The sequence below is a fragment of the Rana temporaria genome, chromosome 3 (assembly GCF_905171775.1).
Source record: "Rana temporaria chromosome 3, aRanTem1.1, whole genome shotgun sequence".
NCBI lineage: Eukaryota > Metazoa > Chordata > Amphibia > Anura > Ranidae > Rana > Rana temporaria.
In genome coordinates this window covers 161330218-161346890 of record NC_053491.1, presented here as the reverse complement: position 1 = coordinate 161346890, position 16673 = coordinate 161330218, and the positions used below count along the sequence as shown (strand labels likewise).

Here is a 16673-nt window from a genome sequence, read left to right as displayed (position 1 = left end):
AATATGCCTTCTGCTCTTCTGACCTGATAGTTGGTGAACAGACAAAAGTTAGAGAAGACATAAGTTTAAGTATTTTTATGACTCGCACATGGTCCATTCAGAAAAATGTAAAGAAAGACTGGACTATGTCAAGTTTACACACATGCCATCATTGTTCAGTTTTACGAGGGTCAGGCAGAGACTTGTGGAGCTGCTGCAATACAAATCCCACTTAACAGAAGGTATACATGAATTTCTTTACTAACTGTCAAAGAAGTTCATCATCAGCCCATGAATGATAAGGCACGACCCACTTAAAACGTTAGTCTTGCAAAGGATAGTGACTAGGAAATATTTGTACAACAAAAGGATTGCTAAATTGCTACACTAAAATCAATATTTGTGTACAAATGTAATACAAAGACCCAAATGAACAGCACTAAAATCTGTTCACACTACTGTATGTGTGTTTTAGATGTATCCTAGTGTCTTTTTTAATAGTTCTCATGCAGTGTGATGTTTTCCATGAAGTTTTTATGTTGACAGTTATTTAATGCATGCATGAAAAAAAAAGCCACGAACAGTTATAAAAGATGAAATACACAAAAAAACATAGGGTCAGATCCACAGACCAAGTACGCAGTATCTATCAGTAGATACGCCGGCGTACTTTCAAATTTCCCACGTCGTATCGTTGTTTTGAATCCTCAAAACAAGATACAACGGCTTCTGGGTTAGATCCGACAGGTGTACGTCTTCGTACGTCTTCGGATCTAAGATGCAATACTTCGGCGTCCGCTGGGTGGCGTTTTCCGCATCGGGTATGTAAATTAGCGATTTACGACGATCCACGAACGTACGCGCGGCCGTCGCATTTTCTAACGTCGTCTGTAGTCGGCTTTTTCCGGCGTATAGTTAAAGCTGGTATTTTGCGGCGTATAGATAGAATTGCCATGTTAAGTATGGCCGTCGTTCCCACGTCGAAATTTGAATTTTTTTTTTTTTGCGTAAGTCGTCCGTGAATAGGGATGGACGTAACTCACGTCTAAGTTAAAAAAATGTCGCCCTAGCGACGTCATTTAGCGCAATGCACGTCGGGGAATTTCGGGACAACGCATGCGCAGTTCATTCGGCGTGGGAACGCGCTTCATTTAAATGAAACCCGCCCCCAACCCGCCCAATTTCAAATCCGCCGCCAGAAATACACTACGCCGCCGTAACTTACGGCGCAAACTCGCTGAGGATTCGAATATACGCCAGGTAAGGTACGGCGACGTAGTGTATCTCTGATACGCTGCGCCGTTCTACATGTATGTGGATCTGGCCCATAATCACTAAACTTGTGTATTATTTTTAGCATGCTAATAACATTTTAAAATACATTATCATTATTGTTAAATCTGCATCTTTCATTAAAATCATACCTGGTGATCCTACCTGGATACAGTCCTACTTAGCACACGTAAGAAACTTGACATATCAGTCGGCAATTAATTTTATAGAACTCAATTTATAAACCATTCACACATCCTCATTTTCCTGCATACATTCCCTTATATCTGGTTCACATGTTCATTACGTGTGTGTTAACCATTTGATGTAAATGGTATGAATGCAAAAAACACATGTATCTCGCAAGATTGTGTTTTTTTAACACATTGGTACTATGGAAAATCCATATTGCCAATGCTTCTCCATTACTTTACATAATGAAAGACCAAAGAAAATGCTTATAAAGCATCAAAGTGACAGGGACTCTGTTTTAGAAAAAAATATTATTCTTTTTAATCCCAATTTTCCTACACAATGTTTGAGACGTTCTCTTTATACAGCTATAAGGATCGGTGTATTTTCGGCAGGAGCTTTGGAGACCATACCCAGACCCCACTGGATTAGATGATTGTTGTGGTTTTTAGACCTTTGTGTTCTGTGTTAATTAGCTGTGGTGCGCTTTTGGAGTTCAGATGCATGGCACAGCCTTTGAAATTACCCTATCTCTAAAGACTCACTTGTGAGACGGTCATGTGTGCCATACATCAGAAGCTACTTTATTTTAGTTTATTTCAAGCATTGGGTGCCATTATCATACCTTTTCTTTTGTTGGTGCACGGTGCACCTGCTAATCCCAAGTGTCATTTACAGATCCTGGGAGACTCCTGATAAACTGTTCACACTTACCCAACATTTCAACGTTTCAATGTTTCAGGCCTCGTACACTTCATCGGACATGTCCGGTCGTGTGTACGAGGCCTTACAGTCCTATACCTATTTGAAGAAACTTTAATTTAGAAATGGGCCATTTGGTCATGGATCCCGTAGTTTCCCATAATAATAATACACAGCTGATTATCGCAGAAGATGCAATGATTTTAAAGGATCGCAAAGAGATTCCTTCTTTTTTTCCGGCAGATGGCAACCTGCTCTGTCTGTAATGCTATCCTGTCAAACATTAGAGGAGTGGACTAGGCTTAGACGATTCAGCTTCCCTTCACACTGATCCTCTATTTATAGAGCATTTAGAGCAACAACCCTGAGCTTTTGCATTGGTGGACGTCTCCCGTCTTATTTCCTGTATGAATCCCCTATCGGTGAACATGTGGAGAACTCTTTGAATAAACTGTTGTGCTGCAGAGCAGACAAGCAAAAGCAATTATTGTACATGCCCTTCAAGGTACAACATTTCTTCAACGCTGCCTTGGAAACTCTCATTAAGGATGTCACTGGGGGTAAGAGTACTTGTATATCACAGCAGAAGAAGCATAGTCCTCGCACACCTCCTCTAACACCAAGAAAATAAACTTTCATCAATCCCAGGCCTCAACCCCAAACACTAGACCCAAGGCAGGAGCTCCAAACACTGAGTTTTGAAATTGCCCAAATCCACAATAAAATAGTTTTCAGCATGAAGGAGTGCCCTTACTTTTCAAAGAGAATGGACTGAATATGTTAGCCTTTGTGGATGCCTAGACAGATGTCTGGGGTATGAGAGGTGGTTTCCAGGGGTTGCAAGCTAGAGTTCTACTCTCAGCCCCCTCCCTGATTTATGTCTTCCAACCTGCCTGTGTTACTGCTTAGATTAACAGATCTCCATGAGCGCTAACAGGTCTTCTAGATCAAGGAGCAGAGGCGACTCTAGGCTTTGGGAGGCCTTAGGCTTAACTTAGACATGAGGCCCCACTCATGCCCGTAATGGAAAAAATGTAAGCGATAAAAATTAAATGCATAAATTGCATATATTATGAGCCTTAAAGTGCTGGTGTCAGTGCACTCTTTCTCAGCACTGGCGTCAGCGTGTTCTCAGTGCTAGTGTCGGGGGAATTTTTCTCAGTGCCCCCCCCGGGAGATGAAGGGGGTTCCTGTCCTTAGGGGGCGGAGCTCTGGATGAGGAGGACTCTGTGCTGAGCAGTGCTGCATAGGATTGAGGGACACAGAGGAGCTGGTGACCGGCCGAACATACAGGTAGGGAATGTGACACAGAGCAGCCAGTGTGGTAGAGGCGGGAGCTCTGCGACTCACTCTGTCCTCCAGCCACCCGGGTGCTGCTATTCCTACCCACCTATAGCTCTTTAATTCTGCAAATTAGGTGGTTGCGAGGCCCCTGTGGGTGTGAGGCTTTAGGCGACCACCTAATTTGCCTAATTAGAGAGCCGCCTCTGTCAAGGAGTTATTGCCCCAGTTCCTGTGGTGGAAAGGTTTCAGGAATTTTATTCTATTCCAATCTTTTCACAGTTCCCAACCAAAAAGGGAACATGCTTCCTACCTTGGATCTCAAGCATCTAACTGTTTTCATTCAGGCCCACAAAATCTGCATGGAATCAACCAGGTCTGTCAACCAGGTCTCCACCCATCAAATAGGCTTTTTGGTCTCTGTGGGCATCAAGGATGCATACGTGCATGCCCTCGATTTTTTCAGCACATCAAGAACTCTCTTGATTTTCTGTTTGACCCCATCACTTTTAGTTTATTGCTCTGCCATTTGGCTTGTTTACTTTACCCAACATGTTCACCAAAGTTTTAGCCCCTGTGCTTGCCCTATTACACCAAGAACCAGAAGTCATTCTGCAGTAAGAAAGAGAGATAGAGAGTATTCTGTCCTGTGCAGAACTTCATGTCCCAGCCTTGACCGCCGTTCTATTCCAAGGACTGGTTTACCATCTTGCTTTACAGTCAAGGGCTTTAACTGCATAACTGCTCAGGCCTTGAGGAAGAAGGGGCTTCTCTGAATTGGTTATTCCTTTAATAAAAAACGAGATATCCGCCGGGCACCCATGATCACTTGTGACAGAGCAAGAATGTGGATCTGTGGGTGAAAACACACAGATCCACGTCCTGTCAGGGGAGAGGAGACAGATCATGTGTTCCTATGTATAAAGGAACACCGATCGGTCTCCTCCCCTAGTCAGTACCCTCCCCTCACAGTTAGATTCACTCCCTAGGAAACACATTTAACCCACTGATCGCCCCCTAGGGTTATCTCCTTCCCTGCCAGTGACATTTATACAGTAATCAGTGCATATTTATAGCACAGATCATTGTATAAATGTCACTGGTCGCAAAATAGTGTCAAAAGTGTCTGATCTGTCCGCCGCAATGTCACAGTCATGGTAAAAATCTCAGATCACTGCCATTACTGGTAAAAAAAATATTAATAATAAAAATACCATAAATCTGCAAAGATATCAGATGAAGTAGATGTGACTGAAACAATTTTACAGGGCAAACAAAAATATCAAACCACAATAAGGTCCACTCGGGCAGCCTCTCAGGGAAAGTCTAGAGGCATGAAAGTGCAAACATCAGGCCTGGTGCCCAAGTAGGATTAGAGATACTGGGATAATGAGAGTTTGTACCAGGCTGGGAGAACCCTGCAAAAAGTCTTAGGTTAGGAATGGTATACTGCCACTTTTCAAGGGATAAATACAGGGAGAAAAGACATCTATAAAAGAGATAGAAGAAAGAAAGGAAAAAAGGGAGGGAGGAGAGGATAAAGAAGGTACAGAGATGTGGAGCGCAGAGAAAACATGTCCAATGGAAGGGGCCCACCAGGTAAATCCAAGGACTGATGATTTGTGCCTAGGACCTGAGAAAAGGCCATAAATGACACTTATGGTGCATACACACGGTCAGACTGTTGACCGGGCAAAACTCAGTTGGAATTTGCAACTGAAAAATAGAGAACCTGCTCTCTATCTAAGTCCGTCGGAATATCCAATGAAAAGCTCCCATCTTTTTTTTTCAATCGGAAATTCCGACCATGTGTATGTGGCATTATCGCTCTTAATAGAAACAAGTACACACTATAGAAGGATATGCTTTGTTCATATTTCATGTCTGAAGTTTACAATCACTTTAAAGTCCTTACCATTGTTTTAACCAGTTGAGACCCGCGCTATGGTCGAAAGACGTCCACAGCGCGGCTCTCAACTGCCGGGTGGACGTCCCTGGACGTCCTGCTGTTGTTGTTCCCCGTGCACGCCGCTGGGGGCGCGCAGCGGGGAAACAACGTGCCCGGCGCATCGCTCGGGAGCCGATGCGAGTGCCTGGCGGCCGCGATGTCCGCCAGACACTCGCGATCGTCGGTAAACACAGCCGGTAACACAGCAGGACGTGGAGCTCTGTGTGTAAACACAGAGCTCCACGTGCTGTGAGGGAGAGAGGAGACCGATGCTGTGTCTCTTTACATAGAGACACAGCATCGGTCACCTCCCCCAGTCAGTCCCCTCCCCCCACACAGTAAGAACACAATGAGGGAATACATTTAACCCCTTCCTCACCTCCTAGTGTTAACCCCTTCACTGCCAGTCACATTTATACAGTAATTAGTGCATTTTTATAGCACTGATCGCTGTATAAATGTGAATGGTCCTAAAATTGTGTCAAAAGTGTCCGATACGTCCGTCGCAATATCGCAGCCCTGACTAAAAAATCGCAAATCGCCGTCATTACTAGTAAAAAAAAACAAAAAAAAACAACATAAATCTATCCCCCATTTCGTAGGCACTATAACTTTTGCGCAAACCAGTCGCTTATTGCGATTATTTTTTTTTTTTTACAAAAATACGTCGAAAAATACGTATCGGCCTTAACTGAGAAAAAAAAAAGTTTTTTTTAAAAAAAATTGGGATATTTATTATAGCAACAAGTAAAAAAAAATATATATTTTTTTAAATTGTCGCTCTTTTTTTGTTTATAGCGCAAAAAATAAAAACCGCAGAGGTGATCAAATACCACCAAAATAAAGCTCTATTTGTGGGGAAAAAAGGACGCCAATTTTGTTCGGGAGCCACGTCGCACGACCGCGCAATTGTCAGTTAAAGCGACGCAGTGCCGGAAGCTGAAATTTCGCCTGGAAACGAAGGGGGTTTATGTGCCCAGTAAGCAAGTGGTTAAATATACTGCAGAGAGTGCCTTACCAAATATAAACAAGCAGGGATAACAGACATTTTACAGTAGGATAAACAACTTAGTAGGATAATTACATTACCAAGAAGACTCCTGAAAATCCTGTTTGCAAAAACATTATTATTGACTTGGTATACAAAAAAATGTGAAATATTATATTTTTGCCCATTTAGGAAAATCCTATATTCAGTATTATTTATAGGATGCTATATCAGTGTAAATAAATCGAAATATCCCTAGTTCAAAATCCTCTCAATTATAATTTCTGAATTATTTTGTAACTAGGTTTGGATTCGGAATATATATATTTGTTTTTGTATTAACAGGATTGTGGTTTAATCATACACGAAAATGAGCCTTGTGGATTACAGTATATTTCCAGAAAGGTATTGTCTGGACTTTCACAAGCATGGCAAAGGAAGTGTGACACTGGAGATGCCAAAGGTATTTGAAAATGAATTTGGCAAAAATATTTTTATTACTTAACTAAAACATTTCTGTATTGGATAATACATGTTATTTTTGCAGTTACAATGCATGAAGCCGGTGCCCATAGAATTACAGATCATCAGCTGGGCAATGATTATGTCTTTGCATGAGAGAGAAAGGTTCCCCAGTCGAGCTTTTAGGCAGCGGGGTCAATTAGTAATTTAAATAGGTTCAGTATAAAAAATTGTATTTATTTGCCAATGGTGGCAGATGTTACAGTGAATGATAATAAAAAATACAATATATACAGCAAGGGTACAAAAGTAAAATATCACAATTCTGATAGCAGCAGACATGGATAAGTATACATATTGTTGTATTGTCGGTGGATATACAATATAGATCCCCCAATGTAGGTCCCCAACGCGTTTCGACCGTTTGGTCGGTCTCTTCAGGGGGACAAGGGTTCTAAAATATTAATAACAAAGTTTCAAAATTAGAAAAAGAGAAAACATGTAGGCATACATTACATAGAGTTTACCATGATGATATATTTACCGCTAAAACAGAGAATCAGGGATATTGAGAACCGCTGGATGGTCCGGAGGGGCTGGTGGCTGCCTCCATCCCCCCCCCCCCCACAAAAAGGGGTGAAAGGCCCATCCAAGAGGGCTTGCAAGGAGCCAGAGTGTGGACACCCTCCAGGTGGTGGAAGAGCTGACGCCTGCAGAGAACAACCACAATAAAGTAATACATTTGAGAGGATTGAATGATAAATTCAACGCATAGCTGCCAGAATGACAGTTGAACTGTTTGTGTAGTATTAAGCAGGCTAAAGGCAGATACTAATTGCCAATGTGTATAATGAGTGTCAGGGCAACCTATAGAGTCCATTCAAGTTAGTTGATTAAGTAAAAATATATAATTAGGTAATTAGAGTAGGGCAGTGATGAACTGAGTAATGGGTAAGTGAATGGATGATGTGAATGATTAAAAAATAAATAAATAAATAGTGAGAGTGTGTAAGTACATGGATTCAAGGGAAGTGGAAGTGAGGGGAAAAAAGGGGGGAATACATAGTGTATCCCACTAAAGTAAAAAATAGTGACACAGGTGTGATAGTGATTTGCATGGTAAGGTAGTAAATAAATAGTGAAATGGTTACCTGTGCAGTAGTTGAGTAGAAAATTCTATATGTTGTGTTTGTGGGAGCCTGACTGCAATAGTGCATGACAGGTGAGGACAGGGTGCCGAAAGACCATGGATTATGTCTTTGAGTATCTCTAGTCAACATTTTGTTGTGGCAGTTATCTGATGTCTTGCTAAAATGCAGTATTTATTCCGGCACTATGGCTATAAGTAAGTTTGTGCAGTGAATTATATTTTTATGGACAGCCGCATTCGATTTTGTCTTCTAAAAGCTCATTTTTACATATACATAAGAGACATTTTGACACAAGACTTTTCAGCACCAATTGCATTTTCATCTCTAACATGTATTTGGAACTGATGGTTTTATCCCATGTGGCAAATGCACACCCACGAAACACACTCAAAGCCTTTTCATTCAAAAAAATTCTCCTAGCCTTTACCTTTTATTATAAATTCTATATTATATTTATTGTTGCTGCCACACCAGCTGCTGACAAGACTTAAGCTTATAATCACAATGTAAGAAATACATTTAAAGGTCCAGTTCACTTCTAGTCATCTATATTGTTTTTAATCTCAAGTCCTGGCAAAAAGGGTCATTTTTGGACCCCCATACTCTTTGGATTGTCCCTCTGACTTTTATAGGAATAAAGTCCTGTCTGGACCTTTTAGCAGTTGTGTGGTACTTAAATATACATATCATTTGTTATATTGTATTTGTTGTCCATGTACTGAAAACCTACTCCTGAAGCAAGTGATCTGAACAAATTCACGTATCTCAGTACATTTGAATTTGGTTTGAATTTTTAAAATATATTAACATTTATTTGTGAATGAACAATGCATATTAGCCAAAGGCCAAAGGTTCTTATATTAGGAGGACATACTTTTGTATTTTGTATTTATCTTGGCTCTGTGTCTTAAATCTTATGTATAATATGCAGTGCTTAAAAATATATTATAGATAGTTTCCTCTTATTTTGTTTCTTTATATATAAAACATTTAAATAACTGGGTTTTACTAAAGTTTATGGAGCCCATACACCAGGGGGCCCGTAAACTGAATCAGATTTACACTGTGTTGCTGACCTTTCTCTAATGTGTTTATAAAGCCACATTGTAGAAAATAAGTGAAATTACTTAAAAGCTGAGAGCAAAACTAACACATTTTGGAAAAGCTGGGTAACAAAACTGAAAACGATAGAACAAATTTTACAAACTGTTAAGAGGATGAGGATTATGTTACAAGTAGTGTGGAGCACTCTGGTATACCTAACTGAATTTTATTAATTTTGCCATGTGGCCATGTTCACTAGCATATGGAGATCATGAAAAAAGTGGAATCTAAATATGCACAACTAATAATTTTAAATATCAAGCTCATCCAATCTTGAATTTAAGGGGTTGTAAAGGTTCATGTTTTTTATCTTATGATTAGCGGCCCCCCAGCCCCCCGGTTTACTTACCTGAGCCCTCGAAAGTCCCACGTCGAGAACGCGATTGATCTCGGCTCAGTTTTTTCGGCTCTTCATTGGATAGATTGATAGCAGCGCAGCCATTGGCTTGCGCTGCTGTCAATCAACTCCAATGATGCGGGGGAGCGGGCCGAGTCCTGTAGTCGGCGGCTATGGACGTCGACTACAGGACTCTGGAGTGTGCCTGCAAGGTAAACACCTTGGGAGAGCACTTCCTAGAGGGGGTTATCGGAAACGGGGAGGAGCCGAGACAGCAGAAGACGAGGATCGGGAACACTCTGTGCAAAACGAGCTGCACAGTGGAGGTAAGTATATAATTTCTTGTTATTTAAAAGAAAAAAAATTGAAGCTTTAGTATCACTTTAACTGTAGAATATAAAAATGTTTTTAAAAATGCTAAAACCTTTATAAATAGGTGTTTCAAAGAGGAATTAAACCTTTCAAAACTATTTTTATTTGGAAAAGGGCCTCTCAGAGCTTTATGCCATAATGTACCAGTATGCACAGCATATCACTGCTGCTTCCATCCCAATAGGGTCTTTTCTGTCATAAAAAATACTGCTTGTCAGCCTATTTTGTTTTTTACTTTTTTTTCAGGTATGATATAGGTTAACCAAAGCTGCCTCTGTTTTATTGTGTGTGTATATATATATATATATGCAGTGTATATATGTGTATATATATATATGCAGTGTATATATATATATATATATATATATATATATATATATATATATATATATATATATATATATATGTATATATATATAAAATACAAGCTATATGTACTAAAACATGAGTTATTTATGATGGTAATGCAAATGAAAGCTAGCATTTGTGAATTTTTGTTTAGCATGACTCCTATCAAATAAAGTATACTATATAACAGCATCAGAATAAAATGCTGTGTTTAAATAATTTGTCTTTCCTTTAAGGTCAATGGATTGTCCCATGCCTGAACTGCTCAGATAATAGGACATGTGACTGGAGGGCAATAACTTGGCAGCCTTATCAGTGTTATCATCCAGTGTTACAAAGAACTGAGCTACAGCAGTGTGTAAAGGACAGAAAGGTATTTATACAGTGTAATGTATTGTTTAGTATTAGGCTTCATGCACAATAGAAAGCTGGAAACTGCTTTAGAAACACTGGACAAAAACACTACTGGTTGGTGTTTAACCTTAGTGTAAGCTAGGTTTATTAGCAGCTGCAGCACTAAGGAGCAGGGCTGACAGCATCCTTGACAACCAGTGAATGGTTCTGAATGTAGCTGACAGTAGAGTCCCCTCGCCCCCCCCTTTTCCTGGCCTGCCGGGCTGCATGCTCGGCTAAGGATCTGGTACACTCTAAAAAGTAATTCGAGAGACCTGTTACCACCACTTAATTAAATGCATATTTCCAAGGTAAAAATTCAAATTTATTGTTTTAAATAAACTTTTTACGTTGAAAACCTATTTTAATAAGTTCTGTTGATATTATAATGTTGGAAATTACAGCAACCTAATTTTGTGTGTTGTGTACAGTCCCATTTCTGCATTCATTGATGTAAAAGGAAATTTAAGTTGTGGTAACTTAATAAAATGGACTTGGTAACTCAATTTTGTTCTATCTTGAGTTATTGCAAGTCTCCTCCCCCACCAACATAACGCAGAAAAAGCTGAGACATGTTGGAAGGAAGACCTGCTGCTGCACAGAAATATGAAAGACATTTTTAAAGGTGAAAATAATTTGCTTTACAAAGAAATTTGGAACTATTACTGTTTGTAATCCCTTATAGCCTATAGCTCGAGAACTAGGTGTTAAAAGGCAACACCAACTAACAAACTTTGTCCTAATATAGTGCTGGTTGTTTTTAGCCTTGTGAACATCATTGCCTCATGTCAGTGGGTAGCATTGATAGTGCGCCATTTGTAAAATCTGCTAAGCTTGAAAAAGTTTTTGTTTTGTTTTTTTGTGCCAGGGGAGTCAGTGTATTATAGATTTTAGCTTCTATGGCAAACTATATTCAAGACTTCATGGTTTGTTTAAAATATTTACTAAAGGCAAATCCACTTTGCACTAAAGGTGCACTTGGAAGTGCAGTCACTGTAGATCTGAGGGGGACATGCAAGGAAAATAAAAACAGCATTTTCGCTTGCACATGATTGGATGATAAAATCAGCAGAGCTTCCCCTAATTTCAGATCTTTCAGATTTGCCTTTAGTAAATAAACCCCAATAGTCTGATTGTTTATTGTCTTCTTTCCTTGGAGACGGAGGGACTGTTTTCCTCTCTCCCCTCCAACATATGGCCACTATTGTGGTATTCCTATTTGTCTGTTTTTCTTCTTTTTTTTCTTTTTTTTGGATGCTCTTTCCCCCTTATCAGCTCCCTCTTCCCTCTTCCTACTTGCCCTAAGGCCGCTTTCACACTGAGGCGCCGTCAGTAGTAAAGCGCCGCTATTTTTAGCGGTGCTATTCGGCCGCTAGCGGGGTGTTTTTAACAACCACTAGCGGGCAAAAAAGGGTTAAAACCGCCGGAAAAGTGCCGCTGCCGGTGGTGCTGCCCAATAATTTCAGTGGGCAGGGGTGCTGTAGGAGCGGTGTATCCATGAGAATTTCCCACACCATGTTTAAAATGCACTGCAGCTGTGTTCTGCAGTGAGTGTCAATTTTAAGCTAATGACACCCCAAATGCAGATCACAAATGCAGTGTGTTTGCTCACACTGGATCAAGTGGTACAGAAGTACCATGTGATCCGGTTGCAATGAGTTTCCAATTGTAGATACACTGGCCCAGATTCACAAAGGAGATACGACGGAGTATCTCAGATACTCCGCCGTATCTCTCAGAGTATCTATGCGACTGATTCATAGAATCAGTTCCGCATAGATAGCCCTAAGATCCGACAGGTGTAATTGTTTTACACTGTCGGATCTTAGGATGCAATACCGCGGCCGCCGCTGGGGGGAATTTGCGTCGTAAACCAGCGTCGGGTATGCAAATTAGGAGTTACGGCGATCCACAGCGGTTTTTCGCGTTCGCTACGTCGACGCTAGTCAAGTTTCCTGTCGTAAAGTTAGTCGTCGTTTTTGGTGCCTTAACTTTACACAGCACACGTATGTGCTGTATAAAGTATGGCCGTCGTTCCCGCGTCGAAATTAAAAAATTCACGTCGTTTGCATAAGACGTCCGGGAATACGGAAGTACGCTACGCACGTCGCCGATCGAAAAAATGACGTCACTTCACGCAAAGCACGGCGGGAAATTCAAAAGGGAGCATGCGCAGTAGGTCTGGCGCGGGAGCGCGCCTAATTTAAATGGCACACGCCCCTTTGAATTACGTGGGCTTACGCCGGAGGCCGCCGGCGTAGGTTTTCATTGCAAGTGCTTTGTGAATCAGGCACTTGCGATGAAAACTTGCGGCGGTGTAACGTATCTAGGATACGTTACGCCGCCGCAGTTCTACGTGAATCTGGCTCACTACTTTTAGTGCAGTGCAAATTCAGCCCATCCAAAATGAATGAGCTGAAATCGCACTACACAGAACTGCATGTGAATCGCATGTGAACATACAGCGCATTCCTGTGCAATTTCCGGTGTGAGACGGTCCTAAGTTTATATTTGGCACTGTGGTTTTAGATATATTAGGATATATTATACATGGTACAAATCTTTATGTTTGAAACTTATTTTCTATTTTTGTTAACTTGACTATTTATGTTAAAAAACTCAACTGTTTTGTGTAATAAACTTAAGGCCCCTTTCACACGGTGGCGGTAAGTGCGTCCGCGGTAAAGTGCCGCTATTTTTTGCACCGGTATTCGGCCGCTAGCAGGGCGGTTTTACCCCGCTAGTGGCCAAGAAGTGGTTAAAAAACACTGCAAGGCGGCTCTGCGGAGGCGTTTTTTCAGCGGTGCTGTCCCATTAAAAATTAATGGGGAGAAGTGGTATAAACACCACAAGATGTGGCTAGCAGGACTTTTTTCCCGTCCTGCTAGCGCACCGCTCCAGTGTAAAAGCCCTTGGGCTTTCACACTGGAGACAAAGCTTTAGGGTCACTGGAGACACAGTTTAGGGTCGGTTTGCAGGCGCTATTTTAAGCGCAATAGCGCCTTTAAACCACTCCAGTGTGAAAGGGGTCTAATTGTTTAACAATTGTGTTGTTGAGTGAATTCATTTGTGAAAGCTAGTATAAAAACAAAGCTAAACACTAATAGAGAAAATAACTTTGGACCAACTTGAGTTTAGCTGTTTATTAACCTAAAGAAAGTGTGCTCATAATTGTAGAAATGAAGTACATGTGACTTAAAAAAATGATTGTAGAAACTGGAAAAACTAATTGGAGCAACTTAATATTGTTGACTACTCAACTTAAAAACATGTGTTTATAATGCCAGTAATTAAGTGGATGGTAAATAAAAATGCATTTATATCTAGCAGAAAAGCTAATTACCTCAACACAATGTAGGTTGTTGCTTCCACTTAATTTTACCTGACATTGTCATAACTTAAAAAGCTTGATGCAAACTGTTGCGTTATTTTTTTTTGTTGAGCCAAGACATTATTTTTTAGAGTGTATGGATATTGGGGGGGACCCCACGCCATTTAAAAAAAATTGATGTGGGGGTTCCCCTCAAAATCCATACAAGATGTAAGGATTAAAATCCATATCAGACTCAAAGGGGCTGGTATGGATTGGGGGTGGGACCCCACACTCATTTTTTTATTGCCAGCAATAATTTTTTATTACATTCCCCACTGACAGTTAAATACTTATCCTTTGTTAAGAATGCAGCGGCCGGCTTCCCGGCCTGCTCCTTAATAGGCATGTGCAATTTTTTAAGTTACGAATACGTTTTCCGTAAATTTTCGTTATTTTAGTTGATTCGTTAACATACGAACAAACGAACGGTTTATCGCAATTAATAACGAATAACGATATTTTCAAAATAACGAATATGAAAAACAACGAAGATACGAAAGATGAAAGAAACGAAAACATAGAAACAACGAAAATACAAACTTACTAATATTCGAAGACCGAAAAGAAAACAACCGAAATGCCGAACAAAGAATAAAAAACGAAAATCAAAACTAACGAAAAATAAATTACGAATCTTCGGAAAACGGAAATCAAAACAACGAAAATACGAAATAATGTAAATTAGCTTTCGTTAGTACTGAAATATTTCTGGACATTGACCAATAGCCACTGAGCGCTGTCCCTTTCCTCTGAAGAGGATTGTTCCTTCCCCCAATGAGCTTCTTTCTCATTACCTCCTGGCTCCTTGTGTCTTTTTCTGTGTTAGACTGCAGTGCATCTAATTTCTAGATTTGTATTTGTAATATCTGACATATTTTAGTTTTCTTCTACGTCAGACTTCATTCTAGACAGGGTGTGTGTGCTAACTAAGACAGTCAAGTCAATCACAGTAAAGTACGAATTACAAAATTACGACGAGTAGTGTGTCGAATAAACGTAAAATGTATTCTAACAGAATTACGAATGCAATAAAATCAACAAAAGTAAGTTTTTACAATCAAAGGAAATTAGACACGAAAATACGAATGATCATAAAGCAACGAAAATATATTTCTTACGAAAATACGAATGCGGCATGATGGAAAATATAATGTAAATACGAATAGCAAAACAACGAAAATTAAACTAACGTAAAAACGAAGGAACGAATAAAATCATTTTTAAAATACGAACGCGGCAGAATACAAAATATAACGAAAATACGAATCTCGATGCAACGAAAAATAAACTAACAGAAAAAAACGGAAACGGAAAAAAGAGTGTTACGAAAATACTAAAGAGTACGAATACGATAACTAACGTCTTACGAAATTACGACTCGTTACGAATCACGATAAACGAACAGAAACGAAACAGAAATAAACGAACATTTTTGCTGTGCACATGTCTACTCCTTAACAAACAGCTAATCACTGGTTGTTGAGGAAGCTGGTCGCCTCCCTTGAAAAAAAAACAACTCTGCTAAACGCTGGATACAGCATTTAGTAGAGTTTAGATGCTATCAGCGTTTTTTCTGCCAAAACGTTGCTAAACCAGAATGTGAGGCTACGGCAGTATGCTGAGCCTGCATGGGATAGAGCAGAGGGAGAAGTGGGCTGCCGCGCTCTGGGGTAGTAACAGCCTCTGATTGGTCAGCTGCGGCAGCCCCCTTCTCTGATAGGTCCGTTCGCGTGAGGTAAAACCTGCACTGGACGAGCCTATATAAGGGAGAGGCTGAGGCGATTTGCTCAGTCACATCTCCTGACAAGCAGCATCGCCCGCCTCTCCCTCTCTCTCAGGATGAAGCGCGCTGTGCAGGACAGCCGTGAGGAGCTCTTATGTAGACTCCTAGAGAAGGCGGAGAGCAGGGGAGGTGAAGAGTGGCTGAAGCGTTGCCTGTCTGAGGAGAGTGGCTCTGTTTTATCTGTCAGCCCAGCTGCAGTACCAGAGATGAGCGTGGGCGCCCCCAGGAAACAGCCTGGAAGAAAAAAGAAATGTAAGACCAATAATTTAGCTCCTCAAGCTGAGGGAGCTGCAACAAGAGGTGCTTCTTGCCAGCAAGGGAGCAGCGCTGCCTCTTCCCCCCCTCCTGGGGACTTGGGTGAGCTTGTTTTACCTGAAGTTGTTTTCAGTAATGTTAACCAGTTATCTGCATTTTCTAGTCTAATTGAATCTTTGTCTGTCATTGTGCAGCAGTTCAAAGGTATACATGATGCGGATTTTACCTCACAAAATGTAAATATGTATGTGCAACCAGGTGAGAGTCTGAGTACTCAGGCATGCACAGTAAGTCAGAGTGCACAGGAGACTGGTGCTGGAAATAGCGATAATGCTATTGATATGGAGGAGGTTGGTGTGGTGTGGCATGAGGCTGGTCATCCCTCTCTGCTAAATAAGGATGTTACTGTCAGATCGAGTGTGAGGTGTCCTGCTGTTAATAATACTTTACCCCTCAGATCCTCGGCTGCTATGGTCAGCGAGTCTTCCTTTAAGGAACCCCTCCCTTGCAGTTTATCCCCGCTGGGTTTTCATCTGTCTAAGTCAGTCAAAGAAAAAATTTGGAGGGGTGAATATCTCGATATATTATCACTTCTCCCTGCTTCTAAGGAGTTTTTGGCTAAATCTGACAGGCAGTCCAGCGAAAGAACAGAGGAAGATAGAAGGAGAGCGGTTCCTAAGACATTTCAAAACTGGCTGCAAGCGTTCTGTATCTATTCAGCAGTTATGGGAGA

The 16673-nt window shown here is 40.7% G+C and overlaps 1 protein-coding gene across 1 annotated transcript in view; it reads left to right on the top strand.

Moving 5' to 3' along the window:
- CPED1 (cadherin like and PC-esterase domain containing 1) overlaps nt 1-16673 on the top strand; it is a 408757-nt gene that overhangs the window by 349521 nt on the left and 42563 nt on the right. Inside the window, exons 16-17 of the mRNA XM_040343743.1 lie at nt 6708-6825; nt 10373-10509. Coding sequence (XP_040199677.1) covers nt 6708-6825; nt 10373-10509 — 255 coding nt within the window. The remainder of the gene's footprint in view (nt 1-6707; nt 6826-10372; nt 10510-16673) is intronic.